The sequence below is a fragment of the Rhopalosiphum maidis genome, chromosome 1, assembly GCF_003676215.2.
Source record: "Rhopalosiphum maidis isolate BTI-1 chromosome 1, ASM367621v3, whole genome shotgun sequence".
Taxonomy (NCBI): Eukaryota; Metazoa; Arthropoda; class Insecta; order Hemiptera; family Aphididae; genus Rhopalosiphum; species Rhopalosiphum maidis.
In genome coordinates this window covers 69132540-69154011 of record NC_040877.1, presented here as the reverse complement: position 1 = coordinate 69154011, position 21472 = coordinate 69132540, and the positions used below count along the sequence as shown (strand labels likewise).

Sequence of the window (21472 nt, the reverse complement as noted above, 5' to 3'; positions counted from 1 at the left end):
TAAATAATTTAGAACAGTTCATTTGAAACCCACACAGCACAAACCTTCCATAAAATGACCAATTTAACAGAATATTTGAGCTGAAGGATAAAATAAATAACTGTCATATATATTATTCATGTGTACATAATAATATAAAAATAACGATAGGTATGTCCATTTTGTTTAATGTTTAACCTAATAAATTCTAATTTATCGCGTTTAAAATACGATATCATGACAAATAAATAAATACATTTATGTAATTTTAATAATAAAACATGCATGTTGTCGACATATGTAAGTATATATTATGTAACAAACTAAAGTTTGTGATATTTTTAAACACAAGAAATTAAAAAGTTATAGATCCAACGTGATGATAAATATAAGTATTATATGGGTGCATTGTGCATGTTACATTTTTATGTTATACCTTCGTATATGGTAACTTTAGGTACGTGCAAAGATAATATTATTATATAATTAACTGACGATGTGAGACGTGTCAAAGAGTAATCAATATAATATAATTGCATTTGGTGTATGTACATGATGCACATGTACGATACTACGAGAGACAGAGTAGATAATAAACTGTTAAGGGAGTAGCAATAATATAGTAAACGAAATAATAACGTATACATTATGTATAGGTATAGCAGGTTTTACCTACCAATATACATATATATGATGGGAGTGTTCACAGGCCATGTAATAAAAAATTATAGTATAGTGAATACTACACACGCGTGGCTGTAGACTACAAATGTATATATTATAATAATAATAATAATAATAATAATAATAATAATACTAATAATAATAACAATGTACAACGAAAGGATCTGTTTGATGTTTGCATATAATAAAATATCATACGGTGTATTGTGTAAATATATGCGTGCGCATCGGTGCAGATTCGGGCCGATAGCCAATATTTTTCGATTTATGAATATAAATGCTTGTATACGGTGTACCTGATGCGGTGGATCATTTTTATATATATTCAGTGCTGGAGGGACAGGGGTTTATACTTTTCGATATTTTTGGCATAATATAATACGTGTAACGTATACCCAAAAAAAAAATTGGAAACCGTCGGTTCCCGTTCAATAATGTACATTATCATATAGTAAGCATGATGCGTATGTAGGCGATATTATATTATGTGGAATATGCCAACCACCGCCATCATAATAAAAATTAATTACAAGAATTTATTGAATTTTTATATTTGTGAACCTTGTTGGTATAAATGGTAGTAGCGGTACGATTAATGTTTAACATTATTATTGGTTGGTATATTTGGCTGCATATTATAAACCGAATTTAGTAAGGAATGTACATATTTGATTTTAAATCACAAACATTTAAAGTATATATTATGTTTATAATAAAATCATTAGTTTTACTTTTCCTAGAGAAAAAATTTATATTTGTTGTTTCCGTGAAACTTGTCGAATAATCGAACAAGGGAACTGACCATTGACCAGTATTATAAGTACTTTTTATACAAAATACGTTTTTCGTGTACTAGTTTTAGGAATCAATTTAAATAACACCGAACTGGTCAACATCAGAGAAATATTTGATTGAATAAATTCTCTGAAATTTATTGGACGTTTTGAAAAAAAATGTAAATAACTATAAAGTTTATGACTGTGGACTGTGATGGTTAATCACATACTTATTTTAACAGTGTACAGTGTACCTATATATAATACATATATATCATTAGTAAGAACATATTTTATGTTGAACGACCAGTGACAATAACAGGATTTCACTGTCTATATAATATATTTTTAGAAAACACAATATAGAATACTATAATCAGGGCCGGCGAGAGGGTGGGGCAGAAGGGACCAGAGTCCCGGGGCCCGGACCTCTAGGGGGGCCCGGTTAGGTATAAAATAAGTATATATAAGTAAAAGGGCCCGAAATTGATCAGCCCTGGGGCCCACCAAAGTTCTCGCCGGCCCTAACTATAATACCTATTATAAGAATTTGTAATTTCATTTTATCAACTCCGAATTCCCAATAAGTAAATTATAATATATCACATAAGCTTATTGAACGCAATTATGATTTTCAATAAACTAATAATAGGATAATATTATAATTGCAGATTCCGTGCTATTCCAGAGGTCTAAATGGTCTAATGTATGCCCAACATTACAATTTTATAAATTAAACCAGATGGGGGTTAAAACATTTTTATTTTTACATTATAGAACATTTTAAGACATTAAAAAGATTGTAAACACTAAACATTGCAAGTTTATAAATAAATATTAAATACACATAGATAAGGAAATATTTTACGAAACTATTACTTAGTCTAGATTAAAAATCAAATAATATATTCAGTAGGAAGTTTAGATATTATAAGTTAGAAATAAATAATAACAAAACGATGAATTATCAAACATTATAATAGGTATGGTCATTGACAATAGGTAGGTACATAGAATTAATGAATAAGACAATAAGGTATGTCACTGTTACATTTTTAATTTTAATAAAAAATACAGTAGGTAATTAAAACTAACAAGTACTATTCAAAATAGCTTACCGTGAGAATTTTTTTTTTTTGAAAATCCTTTGAAAATTGTATTACCCCTAATATAAATAGGATGACTCATTGAAATTCTAAGAATTAATTATATTCAAGTTTCCAATCGATATACGAGTTAAATGAAACTCTTTTATATTTTCTTAGTGACAAAAAAAGAGATATAAATACCAACTCTTCTGACTTCAGGATAAAACAAGTGCGAATATTATTAAATGATACTAACCATTTGACAATAATTATTAAAACACAACAATGACTTAAATGTAAAAACATTATAATGTATTGAATACTTTCAATTTAAACCAAATTTAAAAATTGAATAATCTAACGACGGTTAAGTTAGGTTTAGTAGTTTAGTTAAACATATATATTATTTATTAATTATTATATATCCCCTGGGTCATTCGAAGATATATTGAACATATTATATATAATATAGATCACGGAATCTGATTTCGAAATTTTATTTCTGCAAGTTCTCGCTCTGTGGTTTATGTGAAATAAATTGGGATAACATTTTAGGATTTCGGTATTTCTGTGATCACCAGTATTTTTTTTATTTAGGCAAAAATGTGTGTAAATTACACAGCCATAAAGAATATATTTAAAGTGTTTATGAACCAATCGATTTCTCCACCTGCTATAAATATATATACATATAATATATATGTACACACACACACAATAAATTCATTCCACACCGAACCATAATAGCTAGCACACGAGTAACAACATAACTCAAAGTTATACGAACACCACGCCGCGGATCTGGTGTAATAGAGTACCTGTACAAACACATACATGCATACAATATACACACATATCACACAAATTACAAATTAATCGCGACTCGCGAGTGGAAAAGCCTAAAAAAAAATTCCATTTAAATATTGTTTTTAACAAATAATGGTCAATGTTGTATGGCAATCATTGCAGTACTTATTATTCATATAGCCCGCGTAGGTGCAGTAATATGTTGGCCATTTAATATTATACAAAGTGCATGGTGCAGCCGGGTTAACATATCTGCATATTATAGTGGACCTGACACGTGTGCTTGTACTACCTATACATAGCAATAATCAATATTATTGTTAAACATTTTTATGTTTAAACGATTGATTCGATATAGACAATTAATTATTTTATTATAATCATTAATAGTATTTTTTTTTTTTTTAATGTATGTAATTTATAGTATAACGCTATCATAGCGAATATCCCATCACCCATCAATGGAAATTACCGCGTTAACGGCGATCGTATAATAAAATATCACATTATACAATACATAATACATAAAAGCCAAAAGGTAATGATAAAACTGACTTGTACACATATTATACCCGCGCATGCACATTATAATATTATATACTTACAGTCGATCGACCGACCAACCGCGTGTACTACCTATACATAATTTGATATGGTTATATACTTGTATATATACAGGATGATTCTTATACCGAACATCGTTCATTACCACCTTAGCTTATAAAGTTATAACACACAAACTACTCGTTTAAATTTCAATTTTTATATATCAAAATACTCCAAAGAACATTCTGTTTCAGAGCATGGAATTAAAATGTTGTAAGTTGTTCAACAAAATAAAAAAAACTTGAACAATCATAATGATAGAAATATTGTTTTATTTTCACTGGAAAATATTATTAAAAACGTTAATAGATTTCAAAATAATAAGTGGTGTTGTATTAAAGAATCACACAGTATAATTTAATATAATAATATATATAAATGCATATATACATTCAATAAACGTACCGTTATAATATATTTCCACCATCCACGTATTATAACTATAGTCTATATAGTTCCTTGTATATATATTTATGTACAATATATATATATATTATTGTAACGTGATTTATTTGTGAACACTAACGTACACATACACTCACACTTATATACAGGGTGGTTTTTGTACTCGTACTTAGCCGCGCCCACCTACTATATTTAATACCTATATGGCTATACATTACCTATATAAAGTCTACTATAACGCGATCCGCCTCCTGTCTATAATTTATAACTGACATAGCATTATTATACCCTTATAGGTTAGATATACCTACCCAAATATTTTATATCGACAGAATTTAATAATATTGGATATTTTTAAATATATTTATAAATTATTAATTAACCATATTAGATTTTAAATAGAACATTATATAACATTATTATAAACATTTTTTCATATTTGCTCGAAATTATTAAGGTAGGTATACTTAAATTGAAAAATAATTAAAATAATACATTTGTAGTAAAAGCGTCGTGCAACTCTTTGACAAATAGGACACAGCATTATAGCGATCATTATCAACAATTAATTAGGACCTGGAAAAAGGATGTTGTTGTTATTTGGAAATGGATTCACCTACCAGCATTTACATATTTTCGTTTGCACAGACTGAGAAATAATTATGTATAGTACCGCGTATGTTAAAAATGTGTACAAAAATATTACTATTTTATGATGAAAACATAACACATGCAACTATAGTAGTGACATTTTAAATTTTCCGATTTTTTTAATATAAATTTTTTTCCGTTTGATGAGTGTTTGAGATTTTTAGCACTAATAATAGTTTATTAAATGTTAGTTTGATTAGTCTGTATGTTTGTATTTTTTAACCTTCTGTGAAGAATTTTTTTTCTATAGGTTGCTCATATAGGTGGGTTCATATACATTACCGAGAATTGTTTGACTTTGATTGGTATTTTTTTTGTATTGTTGTGTGTGAACAAAGCTTTGGCACTGTTTTTTTTTTTCATAAAAACGCATTTCGCTAGAAAATCGGTTTTGTGGTTCTACGAATACAATACACATACTTCATATACACTCCAAATAATATTGGATTTACGAGACATTTTGATAATCTTATTTGTTGCACCGACGTGATATACTTAAAAGAGTTAAGACTTAACTTGGTACATAGGTACAATGTTCACGTGTACTATCTTACGCATGTTTCTAACTTTCTAAGACATTTTTGTTTTAATTTTTCATTACATTTTTGTTGCTTATATTTGATAGGTATATTATTATAGGATATTAACTATTAATATAACTTTTATCAATCAGGTAGTTGAGACTAATTCGGATAAATTATAAAAATATTTGAATTATATAATATTAATAATTTTATTATTCAGCCTATTATGATATATTTTAATATTTGTATAATATAATATTTATTAAGTATACACCAAATGATCGAATGATGGAACAAACATAAAACAACAGCTAGATCTTATCCAACCCAATTCAGTAACAAAAATTAAAAACAATAGGTAGGTATCAAGTATAGATTGTTAGTTACATCCTTCGTATCATAGAACAATCAATTTTATTTGTAAATCAATAGTACCATTGATTATAGAAAAGCTAGTTTATTACATCATCATTGATAGTAGTATACCTATTATTACTTATTAGTATTATTGTACATACATAAATAATAATATCATCAAAAATGTATAATAGCGTCTAAGTAAAAATTGGTTTAATATAAAATACTATTTTTTTTAAATTTTTATTTCACTTTGTAAAATAACAAAAAAAATATTTAATAAATAATATTCTTTAGTTTTACATTACTCAGAAAAAAAAGTTATAAAAACTATACAATTGTGATGTTAATAATTAATAAGACTATTATAGAACAATAGTGAATTGTACTTTTGCATTAATAATTTTAATAAAACAATTATAATCTAATATTTTACTTTTTATTACAAATGAAAAAAATTAATACATTAGTGTTTTTAAGTTTATCCAAAGTTCATTAAAATAGTTAGTAAAAAATGTTTCTCAAAAAACAAACTCACCTAATTATTTTAATGTAATATATTAATATGAATTTAAGTATACATATACAATTATGATATTATACTATCAAATATGAACTTACGATTTTTACGAGTATATTATCTTACATAATACATATAATTATAACTTGGGTATAGTGGTATACTTGAATAAAAGTTGAAAGTTAAAAATGTATATGTAATCAAAATAATTAATAAAATGAACACTATATTTTATAGTATTTAAAATTGTTATTACATTTTGTAGTCTTATAAAAATTATAAATTTTTTTTTACACGGCATTTTCAAATGCATAAAATGCCAAAAAAGTTTTTGTTAATTAAGAACTGTATTACTCGCATTTACATTATAATGTATTTCGGTTTAAAGTTTAAATTGTAAATAATAAAATTATTAAAAAACAAATATTGATGTTTTTCAGGATAAACGTAATCACAAGGTAACATATGACATCAAATAAATCTACCTACCTTTCCTCTTAATATTAACTTAAAAATCTTTAAATGTGTATCTTTCAAGTTGTACAATGTAGATATCCACCTATTTATACAATATATCCAATCAATACATTTTAATATAAATGATATATCATACATAGTGTATACACAATTATAATGCATTATCGACCAAAATATTATAGTTACATAATTCAAATAATAATTATGGAAAATGTCCATTATTTACCCGTACCGTTATACCAATAACGACTTTAACAGCATATATCTTAAATTCTATGGTTTTTGAACACTTTCAGCAATATTTTATCTATAATTAAAACTTGAAGTTCCAAAACAGAATTTTCTAAGGTTTTCCTTAAGTACCTGATTGTCAGTCAAACGATCTATTATTCGGAGTTATTTTAAAGAACATAGAATTTTAGCTTTTCAGCAATGTAGTATTGTTATTGTTGGCTAATTTTTAGAAATGGTCAGTAGATAATATCTATATTGTTACAATGTAATAATTCTATTTTTGGCGTCTTAGGTGTAACCGTTTTTAAGGCCTCAAAAAATACACGAGCCACGGCTAGGGGCCACACTGTGCGACACTCGTGAGTTTTGATCAGTTTTCGAGGTTCGGGTGATAAACGGACAGGAGAGTGTATGGTTTAGTTCAAAATTCGAATTCAAAAATCGAAACACAGACGACAGACATCGTTCACTTGTTCGGTGATTCCACTGCAGTCTTCTTCTTTCTGCAGCCACTGAGCCACCTGCTTCAAATCGCAGACGGTCCGAGATGACGAAACCTAGGCGTTCGATCGGGCCTGCCTTCAAGTACCGCACGTGCGACAATTGCATGTCGACGTTGTACTTCACGGATTTGGAAACCCATTTCACTGATCACTGTCCGCCGAACACGTCGAATTGGGCCCAGGCGTTTGTCAATGATCATTGCCTTTACTCGTACGCCAAGCTGTACACGAAAGGTACGAGACGTTTGTGTATTTATTCGTACGCAGCACGGTATGTCATGTGCGGTCTTCGACAACGCTATGCAATATTATTACTTATCAATATCAAGTTTTGGATAAACCTTTAGTTGATTTAATGTTCAACATGTGACAATGTTTACAGATGACGAATACATGGTGGGCAATGACAACGTGGTCGTGCCGATTGCTGCGATTCAGTTGTGTGGCTTTGTGCTCGGTGAACCAGTCATCGTGAGGTGTGGGAACAAGACTTTTGTCAAACACATCTGGCCTTCGGACGATTTGCCACTGTCGAGCGTATATTTCTCCAAAGAAGGTTGAATGATTATATCCATAGGCACAACTAGGGTGTCATTATTGGGAGGTTAGATTTGTTTTAATACAGCATACTGATGGTTTACTTCCCTTAACTACAAAAATTAATTATTATGTATTATTATACCACCACTCACAAAAAAAACAGTACATAAATCATTTTAAAAATATATATCTGCTCCTTATGATATAATACAAATAAATCAATTATTGCCTTAGTTTCCAGACTACGAGTTTTGTCTGTTTCGATATTCAATATATATTCAATGATAAATTTGAAAATTGCTTGTATTTAATTAGTGTTCTTGGCCAATTTTTTATTTTTCGCTTAGAAATAGCAACCTTTCACATTTTTCTGAACTAACCAGAATATGAAACCTACTTTTTGTAATTCATGATTTATATTGAATATTCATCTTCAGTAATGACTTGTTTAATATCTTTGATATCAAACTATCTTTAATAGTTGGCAATTTTTGACCCTAAACATTGCTGATTTTGAACAATCTATTGATATATGCATAACATTTTTAAAATAAAATAACAAATATAAAATTAATAATTAAGTTTTTAAACAAAATTGCCAAGATCAACCATGGTTACCACATTATCATAATGTTTTTCTTTCATTGTCATTACTGTTTTACTTGTTAAAATAATAAACAAGTTTACCAAAAAACTACACTTAGTGTACAATTAGCATGGTTCACAATCATGAATCATGATTGTCGTGTGTCTAACGCTTAACAACTATAAACTTCAAAATATAAATGCAGGCCATTTATTGTATTATCAAACAGTATAAACAGATCAAATAACTTGAATATGGTTAATCAATTTAAGATTTTTTTGTTTGAAAAAAATTAAAAGATTCCATTTTTCGTAATAAATAAATGACTATCACTAGTTTTTTATTTTATTATTTTTTTGGGGATGTTGAGCTAAGCCTCCTTTATCGCCGACCTAATTGCGCCTATGATTATACCACAATTTGATGATTAAATTGTTTGCTGTTTGTTTTATCACTTACATATATTTTTTTTTTGTTATTATAGTATTGACAGATGAATTAAATCAGTTGGAATATGTTTCTGTGGAGCGATTTAAGATTCCACCTAGTGAAGCTCAAAACATTGAAATTCGTTTATCTGACGACGATCAATTACCAGATGGAGAATTTATTCAGCACCTATTAACTCATATTTCTAATAAATATGAAGGGCGTATCATTAAACCTTCAAATTTTTTATGTTTCGATTTTTATGGACGTAGTCTCACTTTTGAAATATCTAAAATTTCTACTTTTCCTAATGTTGATTTGAATGAACAAATGCAAACTATGAATATAAACAATGAACAATTTTATCATATTTCGGGCTCTACTACATGGAATATAATAAATCATCTTAACAAAAATAATATAACTTATCCAGTATCGAATGTTGGTGGATTATCTAATATCTACGAAAAAGTAATGAACGTAATACAGAAATCAAAATATCAAAGTAAGCTAATGTTAAGTTATGTAATAAAACCAAATTACTAAATATTTATTAAGTAGATTTTTTTTAGATGTTTGCGGTTTTCTTTTACATGGTATTTCTGGAACTGGAAAAACATTATTAGCAAAAACAATAGCTTATTCATTGAAAAGACATGTGGTCGAAATTAAAGGTTGGGAAATTCTAAGCAAGATTTATGGACAGTCTGAAGCAAAATTAAAACTTTTCTTTGAAGAAGCAATCATTAATTCTCCTAGTGTCATCCTAATTGATAGGTTAGAAACATTAAGCAAATCAAATGAATCTTCAGACCTTGAAAGAAGAATTATGAACACTCTTCAAACTATGTTTGATTTGTTAAGATCAACCAAACATAATGGAATAGCTATTATCGGTACTACTTGCAATTTGAGTTCTGTCGATAACAATTTACGCAGACCAGGAAGGTATATTGATTTAAAAAATTATTTACTCAAATTTTCCATATTTTCATAATTTTTCAAAATTTAGGTTTGATTATGAGATTGAATTACCAGTACCTAATGAATTGCAACGTAAAGATATTTTGACAAAACTGTTATCCCCTATTCAACAAGAAATAAGCGAAGAAGAAATAACTTCCATAGCATATCGAGCTCAAGGATTTGTGGGAGCAGATTTGTTAGCCATAGTTAACCGGGCACTAACTGAAGCAGCAATTAATAATGAAAATGCCACTTATAAGCATATGTGTACTGCTATAACCCAAGTAAAACCGTCGGCCATTAAAGAAGTAATGGTTCAAGTGCCTAATGTAAGTATTTTACCTTAAATCTTTATTATTTTACCAGTGTTTTAAACTGTTACATTTTTCTTATAGGTCAAATGGACAGACATAGGTGGCCAAGATGACATAAAATTAAAACTTAAACAAGTCGTTGAATGGCCACTTAAACATCCAGAAGCTTTTAAACGTATGGGTATCACTCCCCCGCGGGGTGTCCTACTATATGGGCCTCCAGGTTGTTCTAAAACAATGATTGCTAAAGCTGTAGCAACAGAGAGTCATTTCAATTTTATATCAATAAAAGGACCTGAACTTTTTAATAAATATGTTGGAGAATCTGAACGCGCTGTCCGAGAAACATTTATGCGAGCTAGGAATGTAGCTCCTTGTGTTGTATTTTTTGACGAGTTGGATGGTTTAGCCGGTGAAAGAGGTGTGGGAGACAGTGGTTCTAGTGGGGTTCACTCTAGAGTCTTAGCCCAATTACTCACAGAGTTAGATGGTGTTCAACCATTGGGGAATGTTACTATTTTAGCTGCAACAAATAGGCCAGATCTGATTGATTCTGTAATTAAAATTTTTATATTTTATTCATAAATTTATTATTAAATTACATAATTTTTCTTAGGCTCTTTTAAGACCAGGAAGATTAGATTGTAAAGTGTATGTTCCGTTACCAGATAAGACTACACGTTTGGAGATATTAAGACTAAAACTTTCAAAAATGCCAACATCATCTGATGTAGATATTAATAAATTAGTTGAACTTACTGAAAACTATTCTGGTGCAGAAGTAAGTATAAAAGATATATTTATATTATAAAATACATTGTAAGTATTAAGTAGCATTGTATTTTTATAAGGTGATTTCAATTTGTCATGAAGCTTCATTGAAAGCTTTGGAAGACAATATAAAGGCAAAACAAGTAGAAATGTGTCATTTCGAAGTTTCACTTCAATCCTTGCGGCCTCAGACACCATTATGGCTATTAAAAATATATGAAAAGTTTTCTGGAATCCAAAGGTAATAAAAAATTTTTAATTTGTTATAAATTATTTTGAGATGTTTGTATATTATTAATGTAATAATGTAATAATTTATGAGACATTGTGACATAAGGAAGAGGCATAGATGGGTAGGGAATCTAGACTACACTAATGGAATGTCCTTCAATATGACAGTCAACAATTTTTCAGTCAAATTTGTCTCTTAATTTTGCCTTGAATAGTACAGGCAGTAATGACAGGGCAGCAAATGTTGCTAACAGTAGGACGGAAGACCATGACCAGGTGGATTCTGATGCCACCTGATGTAAAGTTTGTCCAGCTTGTACAACCAACACTGATGGTACTGCTACTCCTGGAATCAAATTAATAAAATTGTGAAAGACAAGTCATTAATTTATTTATTATCATGAAGTTTAGTTATCAATATAATAACATATATTTATCAATTAAGTTAAGCTATTACAAGATGTCTGAAAAACTATTTTAGATGTTAACCTCATAAATTTATATTTTAGTTTTCTCGCATTCTATTAAAATAAGTAATTTAATTTTTTTCTATCTAAAATATAAAACTTACATTTTTAATAATTTCAAATTGATCATAATGTTTATGTATATCACAAAAAATGAAAATGTACTAGTATGTACTACTTATTATCTAGACTTAATATTTGAAAAAAAATATTATTTTGTAAATATTCAATAGGAATTTTACTTTCAATAATAATATTTAAATATTTAAACTAAGAATATAAGTGACCATTTAAAATTCCAAACGTTATAATGATTTTACCTCAAAAAAATTAAGTACAATATAAAATATTTGAGTTCCATATGTCTATTAAATGTTTCTTAAGTATACCTTATATGTATTTTTAAAATATAATTTATAGAATATTTACCAAAAAAGGTTCCCAACCAAAACGGTATTAATGGAACATCGACTAATGGTGCACATACATTTATAAACCAATTAGGCAAAAATGGGGTTATTCGCAAGAACATTATATAACAGAACATATTGTCGTTGTGTTTCTTAACCTGAAAAAGAAAATGTAATTATTACTAATTGTATTGACATATTTGTGTATTCAATGATCACCAACCAGTTTTGCATATGATTTGATTCTATCTGGGAAGTATTTGTATGCTAATCTCCTTCCGATTGTCATCGACAATAAGTAACAAAAACATGCACCCATTGCTGAACAAAAACATATGATTGCTAATGCTAATACAAATGGGTACAAAAATCCACATAATATTGATAATGAAATTGAACCAGGTATTGCAAATGTTTGCAAACTAATATTTAATTAATAGTTAAGGTGAATTAATGATAATTAAATGAAAAATTGTTCAATTATTGAAATTTAATGTATTCAAAGGATACAATATATAACAGAAGAAAATTGACATAAACACTTGAGTGTAGTATGTATCCTTGTAATCTTCTAAGACTCTACCCAAGTTTTGCATGTCTGTGGTATTCCGTGGAATTTTGATGTATTTTTTTTCCTCCCTTTAAACAATAATAAATTAATTAACATTGTTCACTGTTTAGTATCTTTAGAATCAAATTAATTTTTTATTGCATACTCAGTTAACTGTGGGAAATTGTAATACAAATATGCTAAAATGAATAAGGACGCTAAGAATATAACCACTAATATGACCACTGCTTTTGTAGTAGACATCGTTTGGTCGTTTTCTGTCTTTAACTCTGTTATTGTTGTTGTGTCATCCACTGTTGACACTGAAATGAAATTATTAAACTTTCATAATATAATAAAAAATGGTAATGTATTTGTTTGTGTTTCAGATGAATAAGACTGTACCTAGGCACATCTTAAAAATACAATCAATATCTTACAGTTATTTAAAATTATGGTTCAAAGAGTGTTGTTAATTTATTAATTTTAGAATAAAGTTTACCAGATTCGTTTTTCACATGTTGATCCACATCCATGGCTTATATTGGTTGTCTCTTTTGACCAAATATACGAAATCCAATAGTGCTTTTTGTGAGCTGGTTATTTGTCAAGTGATAATAAAAAATACGAATAATTCAAAACTGATGACTATTTGATGACAATCGATAATATCTCATAACTTCCTAGTTCTACGGTCGTCTGTCGCCGTATGTACAGCATAATATTGTTATAATAAATTATTGTTTTAAAATATTGAAGATTTTGTTTACGATCTAGAGAGCTTTTAACAATACTGTACGTACGTCATTTGCAGATAAATTATAATGATAACGATCGTCGGAGGAGGTGATTCTTGAATTTATCAAGAATTCTCTATACGTTATCACATATTGTTTATCTCGAAACTGGCTGATTAGTGATTTCACAAAATAATCTGTGTATTTATGAACGAGTGTCCTTATCTATTTTCAGTAAGTATGAAAAAAGTCATGAATTTGCAACGCTCCCCGTGGACACAAAAAGTAAATCTGACGGTATTTAGTTCGGCACGTTGTCCGTCAGTAGCGCTAAATAGGTTTATTATTTTGTATAGTAACAATGCTTTAAAAGTTTAAAGCTCAACAAAATTTAACCATAATCAGTTCTTTCGATTTAAAAATGGTAGGCAAGTGAGTACCGTCCTGCTGAACATTAGCTATTGAGTTGGTCGCCATTATGGGTGTGTTAAATTTAAATTCAATGGTACATTACTGTATACGAAAAACGATTTTGATTCAGTCAAATTAATTCATTTACGACTAAGACAAAAGTACCGGTCGGCGGTGGTTAGGTAACTAAACAAATTGTCTATAAATGTTACTTCTTATCAAATAAACACGAACATGCCCCGTGAGAGACCGTCACACCATTATTTTTGTTTTCTCTGTCTATCTCGCACAAAATATAGAAACAATGATTACGACTGTGGTTCAATTTAGGGCAAAGACATCTAAAGTATATTTAATAAAGAATATTGCGAATAGATCTTTTATATTTTCGTTTTTGAATAAGTCAAGTAATTGAAATTAATTTAAAATAAAATATGCTTATACTTATAATAAAAAATCTATTCATCCAAATATCCAATGCATAAAAAATATTTTTTTTGAAACGTTCTCCGACTTATTTAAACTAAAAAAAGTTCTCCCTCTTACTTATTTGTTATTACTAAAGTCATACTTGGAAAGTAATAAGTAATAATTTCGTTATAGAGGTAGGTTCGGACATCTCAAACAATTTAATCTCCCGTCCTATGCAATATACGTATTACGGGTAAAGTAGGAAACTGCACAATGCTCGAACATTTTGGGTAATGTAATAATAATCATTTTAATACTCGAATTGCTCATACATTGTACGAGGTTGTCTGGATTCCAGTGGGAAATGAAATTAAATACAGCGCTCTGCACACATTTATATCGAATAGCATTTATATGTAACAACTAACAATAACGTCAATAATATAACACTATTATATTTGAAGAGTTTATTTCAAGTTTTTTTATGATTATTTTAAGTACTCTGTAAGATTTTTTACGAATCATCTGTTAAGTGTACCTACATAAATATTATGTATTAACGATTTTATTAGCCATTATTTCGTTAATTAAGTAATCAGGGTCGGATAAAAAGCTTGTTTAAGGGGGGATATTTATGTATATCTGTATAACGATATCAAAAATATTTGTAGTATAAAATAAAGGCCTAATGATGGGGATCGCCACGTCGCCCCCAATAACTCCGCCTCTGTAGTACACTACAACCTAACATTAAACATATAGTTTAAGTATTATATTCTTAACAATATAATGAAGAAGAAACAATAGTTTCTTGTACAAACATAAATATTTTTTTAACATTTTCAACAAGTAAAAAAAAACGTGGCTTAGTGATTCAAAAATACATTTTAAATTTTAGAGTAATTAAATAAGTGAAAGAAAATCAGGTGGCTCAATGTGGCGTTAGATTTAACGTGAAAAAAAATAAAAATAAAATGTGATCAGAAAAAAAATTGCCAGTGGCTTATAGAAAAAAAATTCAAAAATAATTGTTAGTACGTTGTAGGCCAAAACCAAATTTATTGAGAAAAAGTTGCCAAAGTGGCTTATTTATAAGAAATTACAAAAAACGAAGTATGTTAAAAAAAAAAAAAAAAAGGTGATAAGGTAGCCAAAAATTTTAGGAAAAAATGAAAAAAAAAACATCAGACAGGACGGCACAATGACAATATACGAGATAGCGTAGTTACTAATTGGTGCAAAATATTTCGAGTTGTAGCCTGTAAGTCGCTGCCTCACTGATCACCTTTGCAGCGTTCTCACGACCGGGTTTGCTCTGACTCATGATGCATCGACCATCTTTAAGACCATAGTGTCGTGTTTGTAATTAAAATATCGAATTATAACTGTGTGTTATCATCATTCTACATTTCTACCTATATCATAATAATTCATAATATTATAATAAGTGTAATAATTTAAATTTTCGCTCCAAATGTATGCAGATATAATATTTGTATTCCATGATACTGATATTACGGTTTTTTTATTTTTAGTCATTGTACCACGGTACCAGTTATGTGTGATCTAATCATGTTTTTATTATCAACATTCAACGCCATAACCGCAAAAATCGTGTTTACCAATACCGGATTTTTACATACAACTGTTGTAACTTATTCAAACAAATAAACAGACAGAATTTAAGCGGTGATTATTATATATTTTTATAACAATAAAATTTTGTTTTTTGTTTATCGCCTTTATTCTAATACATTTTATGCAGGTAAAATAATTATATACTCAAGAGGATTTACGATCTTATTTTTATATAATTGCAATCATTTGAGCGAGAACTTTGTGGATGAACGATACAGTCGTATGTCACATAATGTAATACATTTTTTTAAAGGTACTTATGTTAATAATAATTAAATACATTAAAAAAAAAAAAAATAATCAGTAAAGTTAATTTCCAATATTTATCGTCAATTTTTTTGTTTACATGAATAATTTATTTTTATGAGTTAAATTGTTAATATGGTGGTAATCATAATTTAATGAATTGGTTTATTTTTAAGTACATAACTGTTATATTGTTCTTATAGTTCAAAACGTACTGATATTTTTTATTCACTCATAGTGAATTGATTTTGTCAATAAATAATAATATACTATTATTTTTCATTTAAAGTTATGTTAATTATTTATAAATACAAATTACAAAATCATTGGTATACATTTTAGTTATTAATAATTTATTATGAGTTATAAGTTATGATAGTCCACTGTGGTTGTAATCAAGGAGGATTTTCCTTTACTTTGTCTGACCTTTTTTTAAGTTTTTAATCTACTAATGTATACTAAAATTTGTCTTTTTCTTTATATTCATTACTACACTATTTACAAGGTATTTAAAATTAATTGAATTCCTTAAATAATAATTACTTCTGTACAAATAAATATAAAAATATAATTTATAATCATTAGTTTAAAAGTTAACTGACCAAATAACAACTAAAATAACTATATACTGTATATAAAATGTACATATTATTAAGTACGCTATTTTTATTTATTTATTATCATTAGTAAAATAAAGTACTGTCTATTTATTTTTATTAAAAAAACCTTTGAAAACTAAATAATCGACTATGACATAAATGTACAATTATCTATTAGATGAGCTATTAATTTGAAAATATGTTGGTGTTCATTGCTTAATATAAATACATTCAAAGAATTACCGTATTTAAATGCTTATACATTTATATAATAGTTATAAATACTGTTATAAAATATTTCAAAACTCATGATAATTATATTATTAGATATAAATATTTCTTGTAAGGTACTTATTTGAAATTAATTTAGTGACTCTTGCCTTTCTTTATTTTTTCATTTATGCTTAATTTGTTTCAGAATTTTGTGGATGAATCATTTCTGAAATTATCAATTTACAAATATAATTTTGTAATTTAATCTATTTTTAAACAAGGTAAGTTTAGTCTTCATAATAATTTTTAACTTTTTGTTTTGACTTTTGTTAAATGCCTATTTTAAAAATAAATACTCATAAATCATAAAAACTAATATCATATTTGTTTGTAAAAGTTTGGGTCCACTTACTTATCTTATAAAAATAAAATAAATAAATGTTTTAAACTTAAATATGTAGAGGGTTCCTTTAAGTAAATTATGAGGTAAATAACAAAATAATATAATATATATGCTTACAATATGAATATATTTTATAAAAGTTAAGAAATATTATAATTTAATACATTGTTCTTTGTAATCTATTAAGTACCACTTGAATTACGAATTCTTTTTCTTTTAATAAATGTATTATTATTTTTATTATATAGATTTAATTTTTTTTTTTTTATAGGCTTATTATAATGGCTTCATTTGATTTAAGAAAAGAACTTCATTCTAGAGGACCTCCAATAAATTTGAATAAAAGTGTGTCTACTAAGAAACATACACTACATTTTGATGGCCGTTTCGTTAGCAAATCAGACCGATATCAGTTAGAATCATATGGTCTATATACTCCTAATCCTGTACTTGAAGGATTAAGTATATCTAATAAGAATAAATTAATATGGTCAGCTCGTTTATCTGATAGTTTATGGGCATGGTTTGTTTATGGTCGCAAACTTCTTGTATGGAATGCAGAAAATAATAAAGAAAATAAAACAAATCCTTGTTTTGAACTTGGATTGCCAGCAAGTGAAGTTGCTCATCAAGCTGCTCTGATTTGGGTTTTTGAACCTGAAACAAGAAAGTCTTCTTCTCATGCTTGTTGTATAGCTGTGTCTCCTGAAGGGTTGATACGTTTTTGGAGAGATGTCTATGACGAAGTGGAGTATTTTGAATACAATACTGATTTGATGGGGAAAGAATGTGAGTTATTACATCAAGTTGACAGTTCCAGGTATATTTTATTGACAACAACTGCTGATTTGGTTATGGTAACAATCAACATGGAGACTGTCCGCCCACAAATAAGTAGTAAAATATTGACTGAATCTACTGGATGGCTTGGCAATATATCTATGAATTTATCATCTCTTGTTTTTGGTTCAACTGGTCAACAGTCTGATCCTAAAACCATTTGTGGTTGCGTATTAAAAAGTTCTTCCGACTATACTGAACGCATATATGTAGTTACAACTAATGGTACAACTTTAACTAAATGGAATGTTTCAAAACCAAATAGTGAAAAACAATTATTTGAAGTAAATTTGGCAAATTCTTTGCAAGAAAAATTTTCAATTATGATGTTTAATAGTGTCAGTACTGGTGATATGGATATGGAAATTATTGACATGAAACCAACTAATAATCGCAGTGAAGAAGTTATTGTTCTTATACACACCAAACCAAACCAAGCTTACAATTACTATATCTTAGCAACCATTCAAATCCAAGATAGCAAGTGTCCCATTACTTCATTACACGTTCTTAATAATATTGAAAATTCATACTTAAATGAATCTACACCTCAGCTGCTAATTACTGAACAACAAGCATTTATTTTATCTAAACATTACATCCTTGTTGTTACATTTGAACCATTTCAAACTGATGTAATTGGTGTTGATTGTGATTTAAAATTTGGTGGAGGTTCAGTGGTAAACAATTATGGTATGTTTTTCACTCAATCTCATTGTTTAACTGTAGTCACTAAAATAACTAATGTGGAATATGATTTCAATGAATCAAGAAGTGTTCTTCAATCTCCAGATTTAAATCAATCCATTGCTATAACTGCTGAAGTAGAAAGTGGTAGTAACGAAACTAGATTGAAATCTGCTTTTTTACAGTTTGTCAGCCGTAAAATTGACAATTGTAGAGCACTGGTGAAACAAGCATGTCCAGAAGAATTAAATTCAACTGATGAATCTAACCTAGATAAGACTGTATTTAAAGTTGGAGAAGATCTTGTTAATGATATACCCATCAATGATCCACGTTGGTTGGGTGTCCATGGTGAACCTACTATCAGATCATCCTCAATGGTAATATTAAGCCATTTAGAAGAAAAACAGCAAGCAATACATTGGTATCTTAAATTCTTACAAGAGCTTGGATTATGGGATCGTATGAGGCAAATAAATAAATATGAAACTCAAGTTTATACAGGATGTGCTTTAAAAGATTTAAGTGAAAAATTACAAGCTACGTTAACATTTCGAAAAATTGAAGTTGAACATAGTGAATTATTAGATAGGCTAATAAAAGAAGCAGTCGAAAGCAACTGCGATAGTTATTCTTCACCCCCAGGCCTTACGCACATTGATAAGTTTTATAAGCAAGTCAGTATGTCGCATATTCTTTTGCAGAGACTATGTATGCATAGTGAAGAAATTTCTTTTACAAATCGTAGTGCTGTAGATATATGTTCAATTTTATGCGATGTTAATAGAATATTAGTAAAAGTGCTTTGTGCTGTATTGGATTATAGAAGACAGAATGTTGAATTTTTCCCAATTGACAAACAGAAACAATCAAAAATATCTTGGATTCTATGTGAAAACAGTGAAGGCATATGTTCTGAGCTGATAAAACAAATTAATATTAGTCTCGATTTCGCTAAAAAGGCAAATATTACCAAAGAAGTTCGTTCAGAAATTTCTGATCAAGTTGCATTTTTGGTGGACGTCTTATTATCCAGCTCTATTGATGTATTTTCTGAAATGGACAGTAATTATACACAACTTAGGTATAAGCTACTTAAAAAACTTATGGACTTTAAAGAACACCACAAAGTAATTGAATTGGCTGAGAAATATGCAGATCATAGAGCTATAGTAGAGGTTTGTTTTGAAACTAACAATATTGATTTATTGTATAGTTTTATGGACAAACTTTTTGAACAAAATTTTCGTCAAACTGTGTTTTCTTGGTACTTAGAACAAGGTAAAATTGTGGAAATGTTACGTAATTTTTGTCGCAAACCTAAATATGAACATGACATAGCATTAGCATTAGAAGCATATCCAAAGTATGGTTGGATAGCTGGAGGTCTTTCTGAAAATATTAATCTAACATGTGAATCCCTAAGACAGTGCTGGTCCAAAGAGGAAACAAATGTGCTTAGAAAACAATACCAATTAAATTTATATAAAATGGCGGTTTTGGCAAAAAATGGACCATTGGCTAAGAATCCAGAGTTGGATATAATAGATAGAAATTTGGAAGTTATTGAATATCAAATAAATATTCCTGAGTGTGTCCTGGAATTATTGAATTTAAATTTGAATAATATGCGTGTGTTATCTCCTGAAGAAATTTTCAATCTATATTTGCATAAAAACAATAATACCTTGGATGAAACCCAATGTTTACGAGCTTTGTCAGTGCTACAATTTGTCCAAAATAAAGAAGAACGTGAAGAACTCAGTCGCTATTTGTGGTGTGAAACAATATTAAGAGAAACATTAAAATATCCACTGCATGACCAAGAGATTGATAATCCTATAGAGTTTATACAAAATCTTTTATTCTTCAAGACATTAACACTCGTATATAATAAAGGCTTGTTAGATCTCTTACCATCCTTAGACTGGTTGTTATTTGCTGACGAATTAGAAAACTTCCATTCAAACACTATGTGGCAGTTTGTTATGAAAATGGGATTTGAACATTGTCTAAGACCTGCTGGTGTTAGTATGGATTTTTAAACATTACTTGTTTCAGTAATTTATAATATTGATTTCAAAATCCATTTGTTTTTTTATATACTTATGTGTATTTATTTTAATTCTGTGTACATAATATTTTGTATCAATCTTAAATCTTTATTAAATTTGGTTTATTTTACTGATTGGTTACAAATTTATTATTTTAATTATGTCCTTATATATACATGTAATATTATTTAATATCCATTATTTTAGTTCAATGTTTGATCAATTATATTATGCTATTATGCTAACAGTCACTAATGACTAATAACAAACTTTACTTGAGAATAATCAAGTCGTCTCCTCTTTCAAGGGGACATAAAAAAAGTTATAAAAAAAACCAAACTGCTTATGATCTACATAC

At 28.2% G+C, this 21472-nt stretch overlaps 3 protein-coding genes across 5 annotated transcripts; 2 read left to right on the top strand and 1 right to left on the bottom strand.

Annotated features, from left to right (window-relative positions):
- Positions 1-7498: 7498 nt before the first annotated feature.
- Positions 7499-13392, top strand: LOC113550410 (ATPase family protein 2 homolog). 2 transcript variants are annotated; one of them, XM_026952215.1, is made up of 9 exons: positions 7499-7845; positions 7994-8167; positions 9222-9671; positions 9739-10114; positions 10179-10461; positions 10528-11001; positions 11063-11227; positions 11298-11458; positions 13265-13392. In XM_026952215.1, the coding sequence occupies exons 1-9, from the start codon at positions 7656-7658 to the stop codon at positions 13266-13268; spliced, it is 2277 nt and encodes a 758-aa protein (XP_026808016.1). In that variant the 5' UTR covers positions 7499-7655; the 3' UTR covers positions 13269-13392. The 2 variants fall into 2 exon arrangements, with proteins under 2 accessions (XP_026808016.1, XP_026808017.1); XM_026952216.1 differs by lacking the exon at positions 7499-7845 and having other exon boundaries at positions 8077-8215.
- Positions 11477-13411, bottom strand: LOC113550411 (transmembrane protein 41B-like). Its single transcript, XM_026952217.1, has 6 exons — positions 13378-13411; positions 13042-13198; positions 12836-12964; positions 12549-12747; positions 12345-12483; positions 11477-11794 (listed from the first exon to the last, which is right to left on the bottom strand). The coding sequence occupies exons 1-6, from the start codon at positions 13409-13411 to the stop codon at positions 11628-11630; spliced, it is 825 nt and encodes a 274-aa protein (XP_026808018.1). The 3' UTR covers positions 11477-11627.
- A 272-nt stretch (positions 13412-13683) lies between these two features.
- LOC113550409 (nuclear pore complex protein Nup133) lies at positions 13684-21205 on the top strand. Of its 2 annotated transcripts, none has more exons than XM_026952213.1 (5): positions 13684-13846; positions 15970-16123; positions 16200-16306; positions 17336-17411; positions 17805-21205. In XM_026952213.1, exon 5 carries the CDS (start codon positions 17815-17817, stop codon positions 21103-21105), a length of 3291 nt encoding a protein of 1096 aa, XP_026808014.1. In that variant the 5' UTR covers positions 13684-13846; positions 15970-16123; positions 16200-16306; positions 17336-17411; positions 17805-17814; the 3' UTR covers positions 21106-21205. The 2 variants fall into 2 exon arrangements, with proteins under 2 accessions (XP_026808014.1, XP_026808013.1); XM_026952212.1 differs by having other exon boundaries at positions 16200-16325.
- The last annotated feature ends 267 nt before the right edge of the window (positions 21206-21472 follow it).

Bases quoted from the DNA above. Each gene is read 5' to 3' on its own strand.
- LOC113550410 (XM_026952215.1), top strand. From the start codon at position 7,656: ATGACGAAACCTAGGCGTTCGATCGGGCCTGCCTTCAAGTACCGCACG. The intron at 7,846-7,993 runs GTACGAGACGTT...CAATGTTTACAG, and splicing joins CGCCAAGCTGTACACGAAAG to ATGACGAATACATGGTGGGC. The intron at 11,228-11,297 runs GTAAGTATAAAA...TATTTTTATAAG, and splicing joins AAAACTATTCTGGTGCAGAA to GTGATTTCAATTTGTCATGA.
- LOC113550411 (XM_026952217.1), bottom strand. From the start codon at position 13,411: ATGGATGTGGATCAACATGTGAAAAACGAATCTG. The intron at 12,965-13,041 runs GTATGCAATAAA...TATTGTTTAAAG, and splicing joins AATTTCCCACAGTTAACTGA to GGAGGAAAAAAAATACATCA. The intron at 11,795-12,344 runs GTAAATATTCTA...ATTTGATTCCAG, and splicing joins TTGGTTGGGAACCTTTTTTG to GAGTAGCAGTACCATCAGTG.
- LOC113550409 (XM_026952213.1), top strand. From the start codon at position 17,815: ATGGCTTCATTTGATTTAAGAAAAGAACTTCATTCTAGAGGACCTCCA.